We start from the raw sequence: 13841 nt of genomic DNA, 5'->3' as shown, positions 1-13841 counted from the left end.
TTTTGCTTTATTTTATATTTTATTTTATTTTTTTGAGACAGAGTCTCACTGTTATTGCCCAGGCTGGAGTGCAGTGGCGCAATCTTGGCTCACTGCAACCTCCGCCTTCTGGGTTCACCTCTGCCACAGCCTCTTGAGTAGCTGGGACTACAGGCACCTGTCACCATGCCCAACTAATTTTTATATTTTTAGTAGACACAGGGTTTCACCATGCTGGCCAGGCTGGTCTCGAACTCCTGACCTCAAGTGATCTGGCCGCCTGGCCTCCCAAAGTGCTGGGATTACAGACATAAGCCACTGCGCCTGACCACTCATTTTATTTTCATCAGGAGCCACAATTCTAGAGAAATATAAAGCAACCTCTAAACAGCAGTTCTCTCGCTGCAATGGGAAATTATAGGGAACTCTGACATTCCTTGCTGAATTTTTTTTTTTTTAACGAAGTCTATGTTTAATTTTGTACACAGAAGAAAATCTACAAATAGTGCATATGGCTTGTAGAGTAGGAGAGATTAAGGGCTCTAGCTTGTATCTCTTGCCCTGTTACATAAGGACTCACCCTTGGCCCCCATGTCCCCTCAATGCCACCTCTGGGGAGGATCAGGTCCCAGGTTTCCCAAGGAAATGACCATCCAGGGAGAGTGGGTCACCAGACAGGCAGACAGCAGCTGCAGAGGCCGAAGTGGTCCGGATCTGAGAGCAGAGAACTTGCTCCAAATGAGGCCTCAGTTGGTTCTGAGAACCAGCCTGAGGGGAAGGCAGGAAGGGGCAGTTCTCAGAGGGTTCCGCCCCAAAGGCTGGTTCCATCCCTACAAGAAAATCTACAGCATGGCCACCTGCTCAGCCAGAGGGCTCCCTGAGCGAGGGGCAGTGGCACAGCCACAGCAGACAGCCAGCACCTCCTCAAACAACCACACCCCTCTCTTTCCCTTAAGTCGACCCCAATATTATTATTATTATTACTCTTTTGGGAAGGAGTCTTGCTCTGTCACCCAGGCTGGAGTGCAGTGGCACAGTCTTGGCTCACTGCAGCCTTTGCCTCCCTGGTTCAAGTGATTGTCCTGCCCCAGCCTCCTGAGTAGCTAAAATTACAGGTGCACACCACCACACCCGGCTAATTTTTTATTTTTAGTAGAGACGGGGTTTCATCATGTTGGCCAGGCTGGTCTTGAACCCCTGACCTCAGGTGATCTGCCCACCTCAGCCTCCCAAAGTGCTGGGATTACAGGCATGAGCCACTGCATCTGGCCTACCATATTATTCTTTACTGGACACCTAGGTGCTAGGAGACAGCAGTGAACAAGAAAAAATAAAATCTCTGCCTTCAGGGGAGAGAAGCACCCAAAATATTAACTAAATGGATATTAACTATCTGCTCCAAAGAACAGAAAACAAAAATCAGAATGACGTGGCAGAGGTGACGGGTGGAGGCACCGCTTCTTGCGGGTGGTCTGAGACAGGGTGGCACAGGAGCTGAGACCTGAATCACATGAAGGGTATGTCTTTATCAGCAATGAGAAAATGGACTAATACACATTCCCAGCTCTTTTCTTCTGCTTTTTCTTGGGAGTCTCTCCTTTTCCAGTCTTGGTCCCTGTGATCTGGGTGAAACACCTACATTCCTAGCTCTAAGGGCAGGCATGTGGCTTGGGTGTGCCTACTCTGCATATACCCACCCCTTGGCCACTGTGATTGGCTCAGCATTAGGCATCTGACCTAATCAGAGCCAATGAAACCCAGCTCTGAGACTTTTATTAGAACTTCTGGGGAAATAGTGGTCATTCCAAAAAGACCTTGGGCCTGCTGGGGCCAAAGTGCTACCACAAATGCAGAGTCTGCCTGAGAATGATGCCAACCCAGAAGAACACCCAGGCCAGAGATGGGGAAGATTCTGACAACCTCAGTTTAATCCTGAGTCCAGCCATGCCTGTGTGGCCAGCATTATTTTTCAGATATGTAAGACAACTAATTCCCTTTTTGGATTAAGCAGTTTGAGTGGGTTTCTGTTGTTTGCAAACAAAAATCCTGACTAATAGATCTCATCTGTAATTGAGGATAAAAACATTCCAACCTCAGAGCTCTGCTTTTAGGAATAAATGACCTGAGACAGGTACAATGGCTCATGCCTGTAATCCCAACCGTTTGGGAGGCCAAGGTGGGCTCCTGCTTGAGGCCAAGAGTTGGAGACCAGCCTGGGCAACACGGCAAAACCCTGTCTCTACAGAAAATATAAAAATCAGCTGGGCATGGTGGTGTGCCCCTGTAGTCCCAGCCACTCAGGAGGCTGAGCTGGAAGGATTGTTTGGGCCCGGAAAGTTGAGGCTGCAGTGAGCTGTAATCATGCCACTGCACTCTGGGCTGGGCAACCAAGAAAGATCCTGTCTCAAAAAAACAAATAAATAAATAAAATAAACGATGTGGTTCATCACGCTCAGTAAATGGTGGTTGTTATTAGCTACTATTAAGAAGGTGAAAGAGACCGGGCATGGTGGCTCACATCTGTAATCCCAGCCCTTTGGGAGGCCGAGTCAGGCAGATCACTTGAAGTCAGGAGGTCGAGACCAGCCTGGCCAATATGGTGAAACTCTGTCTCTACTAAAAATACAAAAATTAGCCAGGCATGGTGGCAGGCACCTATAATCCCAGCTACTTGGGTAGCTAAGGCAGGAGAATCATTTGAACCCGGGAGGTGAGGCTGCAGTCGCACCACTGCACTCCAGCCTTGGTGGGAGACAGAGTGAGACTTCATCTCAAAAAAAAAAAAGAAAAAAAAGGAAGGTGAAACATGGTCCTCTTTCCCAGACACTGTGCCCAGCTGCCCTGGCATGGAAAGGGGGCAGGCAGCAGGGCCACATACCTGCTTGGGGGGCTTGTGCCGATTATATTCCTCCCCCCAGAGCTTGGCCTCCATCTGCAGACGCACGTCCTCAAAGTACACATCCCGGTCCACGGGCTCGATGTAGCGTTTCGCCACATAGTTGGAGGCTCCCTTCCACTGCTGGGCGTGCAGGAAGTTGGAGAGCTTCTTCCTGTGGGGAGAGGCAGCAGGGGGCCTACCTGGGCACTCTGGGATTCACCAGGAACACAGCCCTGGTCCTCAGGACAGTGAGACCCTGTCCGACCTGGTTGGCTGGCTGGCGGCAGGAAGAAAATGCAGGAGGTAGGAAGGACTTCCCCACCCCTCTACATCCTTTCAAGAGCTGGGATAGGGTGATTAAAGGTCACTGTTAAAGGTCTCCCATCTCATTTCCCTTGACCTCCAACACTAGGGCAGAGATGAGTGGGGTGTTCCCGGTTCTTCCTGAGCCCATCTTCCCAGCCAGGCCAACATGTGGCCTGAGGGAGATCAGATGGAGAGGAACCTGGGCTACAAGAAGGCAGAGGCTCCTGGCTCCATTCCTTGGCTGAAAATGTCCCAATGCCTCAGTTCTTAGGAGCCTGGGGAGACTCTGGGGAGAACCACAAGAGCCAGGCAGAGTCACTTACGTCCGGAAGCACTCCCTCATCGCTCCTCGGCCGAAGGGCTGAAAGACACCGCACAGAGAGTTATCAGTATCAGTCCCCATGACCCACTCTTGACATGTCCCATGTCAGGAGGCGCTCCCTTTGCACATCACCCATCAAATGAGTGCCCTGGGCCTAATCTGAATCCTGAAACCCCCAGAGCTCTCCCTTCTATGTCTCGGCACCAAAGCCATAGAGGCCTCTAGGTTGCTAGAGGCTGCCAGAATGACAAGGACACCCCCTCCATTTCTCCACCCCAGCTGAGGAAAAAACCCCACGGGGGCAGGATGCTAGGGGAGGGACAGTGCATCTCAGAGGATGTTTTCACAGCCCTGACTCTAAGAGAAAAACAGTGGAGACAACTTACGTGTCCAGCAACAATATGCTGGAAAAATCAATTAGGTCTATTCCTTCAATGAAATACCACACAGCAATGAAAACCAATGCAAAATGTTGACCAAAAGAACCCAGGAGCAGTGGCTTATGTTTGTAATCCCAGCACTTGGGGAGGCCGAGGCGAGAGGATCGCTTGAGGCCAGGAGTTCAAGACCAGCCTGGAAAACATAGCGAGACCTTCCTTTCTACAAAAAAATTTTAAAACTTGACTGGGTGTGATGCCTGTAGTCCCAGCTACTCGGGAGGCTGAGGTGGGAGAACTGCTTAAGCCCAGGAGTTCAAGCCCAGGAGCCAAGATCATGCATGACTACACCCCAGCCTGGGCAGCAGAGCAAGACCCTGTTTCTAAAAAAGAATACCTGTTGTCTGGGCACAGTGGCTCACACCTGTAATCCCAGCACTTTGGGAAGCCAAGGTGGGCGGATCACGAGGTCAGGAGTTCGAGACCATCCTGGCTAACATGGTCTCTATTAAAAATACAAAAAATTAGCCGGGCCTGGTGGCTCATGCCTGTAGTCCCAGCTACTCAGGAGGCTGAGACAGGAGAATCGCCGGAACCTGGAGCTTGTGGTGAGCCGAGATCGTGCCACTGCACTCCAGCCTGGGTGACAGAGTGAGACTATGTCTCAAAAAAAAAAAAAAAGAATACCTGTTGTATGCCCCCACTTATGTGAAGTTAAGAAATAGGCAAAAGTAATTTAGGGTGATAGAATTCAGAGTGGTGCTTACCCTGGGGGTATGGGAGGAGTGACCGAGAGGGGCTTGAGCAGGCTGGCTGCCTTGTTTGCTGATATGGGCGCTGGTAAGGCAGTGTGCTCATTTTGTAAAAACTCACCAAGCTGTACACTTTTGTGTGTATATTGTATATTACACTAAAACAAAGTTTCACAAAGCAATCCTTACTCTCAATATGCAGGAAATACCTATTTTCTAGTCTTTGATCTTTTTTTTTCTTCAAAAGGCTGGTTGTGGCTGGGTACAGTGGCTCACGCCTATAATCCCAGCACTTTGGGAGGGGGAGGCAGGAGGATCATTTGAGCCCAGGCGTTTGAGACCAGCCTGGGCAACACAGTGAAGCCCATGTCTCTACAAAAAATAGCCAGGCGTGGTGGTATGTACTTGTAGTCGCAGCTACTTGGGAGGCTAAGGCGGGAGGATGGCTTGAGCCTAGGAGGTCAAGGCTGCAGTGAGCTGTGATTGTGTCACTGCACTCCAGCCTGGGCGATAGAGTGAGACCCTGTCTTAAAAAATAAAATGCTGGTTGCAACCAATAAATCAACAGTAACAAAGAATCCCCCAAAGTTACAAAAATTAAATAAAATGGGAGTGGGAGGGAGGGGCACACAGACCAAAGTCAGCTACAGAAAGTCCCTGCTCAGCCCTGTCCCCACCGGGCTCAAGGCCCTGCTCACCTGAGACGCCATCTTGATCAGAACTTCATCGTCCACCCATTCCCCGGTGACTGCGTTGTACCTGCAGAGACCCGCCCACCCCAGGGCACATCGTCCGTCACATGGTCCTGTTCCTTATAGGCTAAAGGCCAAAGACCCTTCTGGGCTCCCCACTGGTTTTAGAACCAGCCCACCCTCCACCATGGCCTGCGGCCCAGCCAACCTCCTAGGATGGGTCGTAGACACTGTCTCTCTCTCCTAAGTCTCAAAACACTGGTCTTTGTCCCTTTCCTCAAACCCACTGTTCCCTCTCCACCATGTCCCCCATTTCCATATCCCCAGCACTCATTGCTGTGCTGTTTGCTGGCTTGTTCCACATCTGGGGCCCCCACTGGACTGTAACCCCACAAAAGCAGACCCATGTCTTAGTCACCCAGGACCTGGTGCGTGTGGACGCTTAATAAAGACACATTGTAGATAAATGACTGAATAAATGACATCCTTTTTTTTTTGAGACGGAGTTTTATTCTTGTTGCCCAGGCTAGAGTGCAATGGCATGATCTCGGCTCACTGCAACCTCCGCCTCCTGGGTTCAGGTGATTTTCCTGCCTCAGCCTCCCAAGTAGCTGGGATTACAGGCATGTGCTACCACACCCGGCTAATTTTGTATTTTTAGTAGAGACGGGGTTTTGGCATTTTGGCCAGGCTGGTCTCAAACTCCTGACCTCAAGTGATCCGCCTGCCTTGGCCTCCCAAAGTGCTGGGATTACAGGTGTGAGCCACCACGCCTAGTCTTCTGTACTCCTTGTAAGATCCTTTATATTAACCAGTAAATGGTAGTAAGTGTTTCCCTGAGTTCTGTGAGCTGCTGTCAGGGGAACCCTGATTTATAGCTGGTCATAAACACAGGTGAAACCACCTAGGGCTTGCGATCAGCAGTGGAAGTGGGGGACAGTCTTGTAGGACTGAGCCCTCAACTTGTGGGATGTGATGCTATCTCCCTGTAGATGGGTGTCAGAATTGAATTGAATCAGGCTGTGCTCGGCGGCTCAAGCCTGTAATCTCAGCACTTTGGGAGGCTGAGGCGGGCTGATCACCTGAGGTCAGGAGTTTGAGACCAGCCTGATCAACATGGAGAAACCCCATCTCTACTAAGAAAACCACAAAATTAGCCTGGTGTAGTGGTACATGCCTGTAATCTCAGCTACTTGGGAGGCTGAGGCAGGAGAATCACTTGAACCTGGGAGGTGGAGGTTGTGGTGAGCCGAGAAAGCCCCATTGCACTCTAGCCTGGGTGACAAGAGTGAAACTCGTCTCAAAAAAAAAAAAAAGAATTGAATTAAATCAGGATAGCCAATTTGAAATTCCACTAATTCCTTCAATTAGAGGGACTGAATTAGAGGCACATCTGCTGGTGTGTCTACTGCAGATTTGATTACTCGCTTGTGGGCAGGGAGAAACCCCCAAACATTTTAAGCTCACAGAAGCATTCTGGGTTATAGGAGTACAGTAGGTGAAATTAAGTTTGTTTTTTCCACAGATTGGTTCATACCTCAGGCAGAGAGAGCTTGGAGAGGGTTCTGGGAACATTTCCATCTCTCCTTTCACACAGCAAATCAGCCCCTGGGCCTGGCCAGGCTACACACAAGTCTGCCTGGTGGAAAGTGCCTTGGCTCAATGGATCCCTAAAGTCTGAAACCTCCCTGCAGGCTGAGGTGTTCTTAGCTCTAGCTGGAGGCCTCCCTGGGTCCACCCCTCAGCTGGGGCAGACTCCAGAACACCTCCGCCCTCGTGAGAACAGAGCCTGATGCCTCTACCAGGAAAAACAAGCAGAGGCTTGGCGGGTTAACCTCCTCTGGGCTCAGAGGGAGGAAAGCTCTTCAGAGCTGCACACTTGGCACCAGCAAGTACAGCTGATGCTTGAATGACATGGGTTTGAAGTGCGTGGGTCTGCTTATAAGTGAACTTTCTTCAATCAATATATCGGAAAATGTGTTAGAGATTTGCCACAATTTTATTTTTGAGATGGAGACTCACTCTGATGCCCAGGCTGGAGTGCAGTAGCGCTATATCGGCTCACTGAAACCTCTGCTTCCTGGGTTCAAGTGATTCTCCTACCTCAGCCTCCTGAGTAGCTGGGATTACAGGCACCCGCCACCACGCCTGGCTAATTCTTGTATTTTTAGTAGAGATGGGGTTTTGCCATGTTGGCCAGGCTGGTCTTGAACTCCTGACCTCAAGTGATCTGCCCACCTCAGCCTCCCAAAGTGCTGGGATTATGGGTGAGAGCCACCACACCTGGCCAGAGACTTGCAACAGTTTAGAAAAACTAGCTCAGTCTAGCCTGTCTAATAGGTACATTGTTAGAACCACAGGAAGGATTCAGTGAGGTAACACACTGAGCCTTAAGCATACATTAGCCCTCCAATATTAGCTGCTCTTATGATTAGTCCCTTCTCCTGACCCCCAAGAGTACTTAGGCCTCACTGATTGGGAGCAGACGCTGGATGTACAGCCCCTGGGACTCCTTGAGACCCCAGACAAGCTGCTGACCTGTGTCGCGTAGCATGTTCGGTGGCAACGTCTTCGAGGTGGAACTCAGCCCAGGGGTCCGGCATGTGCTTGGCCTTCTCGATCGCGTGCTTCCAGGCTTCCTGTGGAAGGCAAAGCGGGAAGGTAGGAACATCTGGCCCAGGTCAGGGGCTTTGGGGACAGCGCAACCTCCTCCTGCCCTGTTATTTCCTCTGGAGAGGCAGACAGTATCAGGACAGAGAGACTCCTGTCTAGTAGCCTATCAAGAACCCAGTCCCCAAGAAAGCCTATCTGTGCTCATGGGCACAGCCTCCCCGTGGGCAGAAATGGCACATCTTAACTACACAACACTTGGAATCAAAGAGTTGAAAATGAAAATAAGATACCATTCTCCCATTCAGGCTGGCAAACGTTTCATCATTTCACACACACACACACACACAGACACACACACACACAGACACACACAAGTATATAAACAGAGTCTCATTCTGTCACCCAGGCTAGAGAGCAGTGGTGTGATCTTGACTCACTGCAACCTCCACCTCCCGGGTTCAAGCGATTCTCATGCCTCAGTCTCCCAAGTAGCTGAGATTCCTGGCTACTTTTTGCATTTTTTTTTTTGGTAGAGAAAGGGTTTTACCATGTTGGCTGGTCTTGAACTCCTGACCTCAAGTGACCCACCTGTCTTGCCTCCCAAAGTGCTGAAATTACAGGCACAAGCCACCATACCCAGCCTCTTTTTTTTTTTTTTTTGAGACAGGGTGTCTCTCTGCCGCCCAGGCTGGAGTGCAGTGGTGCAATTTTGGCTCACTGCAACCTCTGCCTCCCAGATTCAAGAGATTCTCCCACCTCAGCCTTCTGAGTAGCTGGAACTACAGGCACACACCACCATACCTGGCTAATTTTTGTACTTTTTGGTAGAGATGGGGTTTCACTGTGTTGGCCAGGCTGGTGTTGAACTTCTGACCTCAAGTGATCAATCCATCTCAGCCTCCCAAAGTGCTGGGATTACAGTAGGTTGGCAATTGTTTAAATGAGATGAAACATTTTAGCAAGTGCTGGCCTGGATATCAGGGATATCCTCACACACCATCAGGGGGTATAAAACTTTTCTAGGCGGGGCGTGGTGGCTCACACCTGTAATCCCACCATTTTGGGAGGCCGAGGCAGGTGGATCACCTGAGGTCAGAAGTTAGAGATCATCCTGGCCAGCATGGTGAAATCCCATCTCTCCTAAAAAATTATAAAAATTAGCCAGGTGTGGTGGCAGACACCTATAATTCCAGCTACTCAGGAGGCTGAGGCAGGAGAATCGCTTGAATCCAGGAGGCAGAGGTTGCAGTGAGTGGAGATGGCACCTCTGCACTCTAGCCTGGGGGACAAGAGTGAGACTCCATCTCAAAAACAAAACAAAACAAAACAACTTTCTGAAAGGCAGTATAGCAATGCTGAAAACTGAAAAAAAAATGCATTCTTTAATTCTGACCCAGTAGATATAGATCCGGTTCTACTTCTAGCAACCAATCACATAGAAATGCGAACACAGGCCAGGTTCGGTGGTTCACACGTGTAATCTCAACACTTTGGGAGGCCGAGGCAGGGGGATCACTTGTGCCCAGGAGTCTGAGACCAGCTGGACAACATAGTGAAATATCATCTGGATAGAAAATTTTTAAAAAATGTTTGCCACTGCACTCTAGCCTGGATGACACAATGAGGCCCTGTCTCAAAAAAAGAAAGAGAGAGAGAGAGATAGAGAGAGAGAGAGACAGAGAGACAGAGAGACAGAGAGACAGAGAGAGGGGAGGGGAGAGGAGAGGAGAGGAACCAATCACATAGAAATGCGAACATGGGCCAAGTACAGTGGCTCACACATGTAATCTCAACACTTTGGGAGGCTGAGGCAGGAGGATCACTTGTGCCCAGGAGAGGAGAGGAGTGTGCAAGCATATATGTACAAAAAGCACCACTGTGATCAGGCAAAACCGAATTCAGTCCAGGAGTTCATCTGTGCAGAGTGGTTAAAACACATTTTAGTTATATCAATTTAAAAGGCTGCACTTGGGCCGGGCGGTGACTCAAGCCTGTCATCCCAGCACTTTGGGAGGCTGAGGCACGTGGATCAAAAGGTCGGGAGTTCAAGACCAGCCTGACCAACCTGGTGAAATCTCATTTCTATTAAAAAATAAAAAAGTTAGCCAGGCATGGTGGTACATGCCTGTAATCCCAGCTACTCAGGAAGCTGAGGCAGGAGAATTGCTTGAACCTGGGAGGTGAAGGTTGCAGTGAGCCGAGATTACACCACTGCACTCCAGCCTGAGCAACAGAGTGAGACTTCGCCTCAAATAAATAAATAAATAAATGAATAAATGGCTGCACTTTGGCCGGGCGCAGTGGCTCACACCTGTAATCCCAGCACCTTGGGAGGTCGAGGCGGGCTGATCACCTGAGGTCAGGAGTTCGAGACCAGCCTGGCCAACATGGTGAAACCCCGTTTCTACTAAAAATACAGAAATTACCTGGACATGGTGGCATATGCTTGTAATCCCAGCTACTTGAGAGGCTGAGGGAAAAGAATCACCTCTAGGAGGTGGAAGTTGCAGTGAGCCGACAACATGCCACCGCACTTCAGCCTTGGTGACAGAGGGAGACCCCATGCAGGAAAATTCATCGTGCAGAACAGCCCTGTTTCAGGGTTGCTAGCATCTTGGCCTTCCCTAACTCTGTGCCAACAGTGCCCCCACATCATTGTGATGACCCAAAAGACCTCCCTTTTTTTTTTTTCCTAACAGACACACATTGCTGGGATTCAGAAGACCTCCCAAATCTATCAAAACCTATTGAGAGTAGCCAGGTGTGGTGGCTCACACCTATAATCCTAGCACTTTGGGAGGCTGAGGTGGGTGGATCACCTGAGGTTAGGAGATCAAGACCAGCCTGGCAAACGTGGTGAAACCCCGTCTCTACAAGAAAGAAAGAAAAGAAAGAAAGAAAGCCAGCCAGTTGGGTGCATGCCTGTAATTCCAGCTACTTGGAGGCTGAGGCAGGAGAATCGCTTGAACCTGGAAGGTGGAGGTTGCAGTGAGCTGAGATTGGGCCACTGCACTCCAGCCTGGGTGAGAAAAAGAGACTCTGTCTCAAAAAAATAAAAAAAAAAAAGAGTCCAGCTTCCCATGGACTCAGCCCAAAAAGGGCTGCACCTCATCCCCAGCCTGAGCCCCTCACTGGGTCCTGCTTAAAATAGAAGCAGCTCAGGCTGGGGAGCTGGGCCTTCTAATACACACACACAGCCCACACACAAAGGCCTCTCACTCTCTCTGGGCCTTTCTTTTGTTTTGGGGGCTTTTTATTTTGCTTTTTAAATAGGGTCAAGGTCTCTGTTGTCCAGGCTACGTGGCAGTGGTGTGATCATAGCTCTCTGCAGCCTCAAAACTCCTGGGCTCAATTATTCCTCCTGACTCAGCCTCCCTAGTAGCTGGGACTACAGTTGTGTGCCACCATGCTCAGCTAATTTTTTTATTTTTAACTTTTCAGAGATGGGGGTTGCACTATGTTTGTGCCCAGGTTGGTCTCGAACTCCTGGCCTTAAGTGATCCTCCTGTCTTAGTCTCTCAAGGCACTAAGATTACAGATGTGAGCTGCAGCACCTAACCTGCTGGGGCTTTTTTACCTCTGCAAAGTTCAAAAAATAAAGCCTATAATTCATTTCTACTATTTTGGTAGCTAATTTAGGCTTAATTTAAAAATTGGAAAATACAGAAGACAAAAGTCAAATCCACCAAATGTTGTCCACTGGAGCAATAGTCAATGCCTTGGACTAATTCTTTTCCAGATCTCCATATGCTGGTTTTTTTTTTTTGAGACAGAATCTCCCTCTGTCACCGAGGCTGGAGTGCAGTGGCGTGATCTCGGCTCACTGCAACCTCCTGGATTCAAGTGATTCTCCTGCCTCAGCCTCCTGAGTAGCTGGGTTTACAGGGGTGAGCCACCACACCTGGCTAATTTTTGTATTTTTAGTAGAGATGGGGTTTCACCATGTGGTCCAAGCTAGTCTTGAACTCTTGACCTCAGGTGCTCTGTCCACCTCGGCCTCCTAAAGTGCTAGGATTACAGGAGTGAACCCAGCCTGCATGCATTTTTTAATTGATTGGTATCATACGGTAAAATAATATTTACCTCCTTCCAGGAGAGTGGGTCAATGGGACTCTGTGCTTTATTTAGTGATCTTAATACTTTTTCTGATTCCAAAGTATGATCTGTATCACATAAAAACTATAAGTACTACAGAACTCTGAATAAGAAAGCAGAAGTCCTCCCTAATCCACTTCCTCTGAAAACCACAGCTGACCGTTGATATAGACATTCTGCAGTTTTTTTTCCTATGCCTCTGTGAACACAAACACATATTTAAGAGCAAATGGGGCCAGGCTCGGTGGCTCATACTTGTAATCCTAGCACTTTGGAAGTCCAAGGTGGGCGGATCATAAGGTCAGGAGTTTGATACCAGCCTGGCCAATGTGGTGAAACCCTGTCTCTACTAAAAATACAAAAATCAGCTGGGTGTAGTGGCGGGTACCTGTAATCCCAGCTACTTGGGAGGTTGAGGCAGGAGAATTGCTTGAACCCAGGAGGTGGAGGTTAAAGTGAGCCAAGATCATGCCACTGCACTCCAGCCTGGGTGACAGAATGAGACTCTGTCTCAAAAAAAAAAAAAAAAGAAAAGAAAAAGAAAGAGCAATTGGACCACACCACACATTCTGTTGTACATCTGACTTTTTTCTTCTTAATGCAAGATCTGGGACATCTTTCCATGTCATATGTGCTCTGAGTGACCTCATTTCATTTCCAGAACTGCCAGATATACAATTATATAAATGTACCTTAAGTTATTTGTCTAACTTCTAGTTGAATAATATTTGGATTCTCTCCAACATTTCCTAGTACAAACAGTGCTGAAGTGAACATCTTCCTATCCAAATCTTTGTGTGCGTGGAAGATCTTAGTAGGACATATTTTTTTTTTGGAAATGTAACTGCTGGATTACATTTAAAATCTAGAAATGACTGAGTTCTCCACCAAAATTTATCCTCCATCTAATTACTCCAAAAAGCAGCAAACAAATAACTAAAATTTTTTTAGCACAGACAGTACATCAGATAACTGTAAAATTTACAAGTTTTTGCATTCTGCTTTGATAGTTACATAATAATCTACTGTATAACTTTATTGTTATTGACTAAACTATTCACCATTGCTCTCCAATGTTAGACTTCAAGCTTGTCACTGATTGTTACCTGTTGTAAATAACTCCACAGCACATACGTGTATATCTAAAACATTTTTCTGAGTTTCAGTCCCTGTACTTTTTTTCTTTTTGAGATGGAGTCTTGCTTTGTTGCCAGACTGGAGTACAGTGGTGTGATCTTGGCTCACTGCAATCTCCGCCTCCTGGGTTCAAGCAATTCTCCTGACTCAGTCTCCTGAGTAGCTGGGACTACAGGAGCGCACCACCACGCCCAGCTAATTTGTATTTTTAGTAGAGAGGGGGTTTCGCCATGTTGGCCAGGATGGTCTCGATCTCTTGACCTCATGATCCGCCCGACCATCTGGGTCTCCCAAAGAGATAGGATTACAGGTGTCAGCCACCACTTCCAGCCGCTATACTTTTTTGTTAAAGAGACAAGTTCTTGCTCTGTCACCCAGGCTGGAGTAAGTGGTGTGATCACAGCTCACTGCAGCCTCAAACTCCTGGGCTCAAGTGATCCTCCTGCTTCAGCTTGCCAAGTAGCTGGCATGACAGACACGTGTCACCATGCCTGGCTAATTTTTTACATTTCTGTACAGACAGGGTCTTGATATATTACCCAGGCTGTTCTTGAACTTCTGGACTCAAGTGATCCTCCTGCCGCTGGGATTACAGGCATGAGCCACCACGCCCAGCCCAATCTCTGTACCTTAAAGCACCACAGTCTCAGTTCATATTCCAGCTGCTGCAAATAGCAGGGACAGCATTAA

The 13841-nt window shown here is 48.5% G+C and overlaps 1 protein-coding gene across 1 annotated transcript in view; it reads right to left on the bottom strand.

Moving 5' to 3' along the window:
* EEF2K (eukaryotic elongation factor 2 kinase) overlaps positions 1-13841 on the bottom strand; it is an 84672-nt gene that overhangs the window by 35575 nt on the left and 35256 nt on the right. Inside the window, exons 3-6 of the mRNA XM_064362565.1 lie at positions 7845-7945; positions 5313-5373; positions 3487-3524; positions 2858-3029 (exon numbers count right to left, since the gene is read on the bottom strand). Coding sequence (XP_064218635.1) covers positions 2858-3029; positions 3487-3524; positions 5313-5373; positions 7845-7945 — 372 coding nt within the window. The remainder of the gene's footprint in view (positions 1-2857; positions 3030-3486; positions 3525-5312; positions 5374-7844; positions 7946-13841) is intronic.

Source organism: Aotus nancymaae, unplaced genomic scaffold, assembly GCF_030222135.1.
Source record: "Aotus nancymaae isolate 86718 unplaced genomic scaffold, 86718_ANA_hifiasm-v0.15.2.pri h1tg000049l, whole genome shotgun sequence".
Classification (NCBI taxonomy): domain Eukaryota; kingdom Metazoa; phylum Chordata; class Mammalia; order Primates; family Aotidae; genus Aotus; species Aotus nancymaae.
This window is presented reverse-complemented; position numbering and strand designations above follow the sequence as displayed.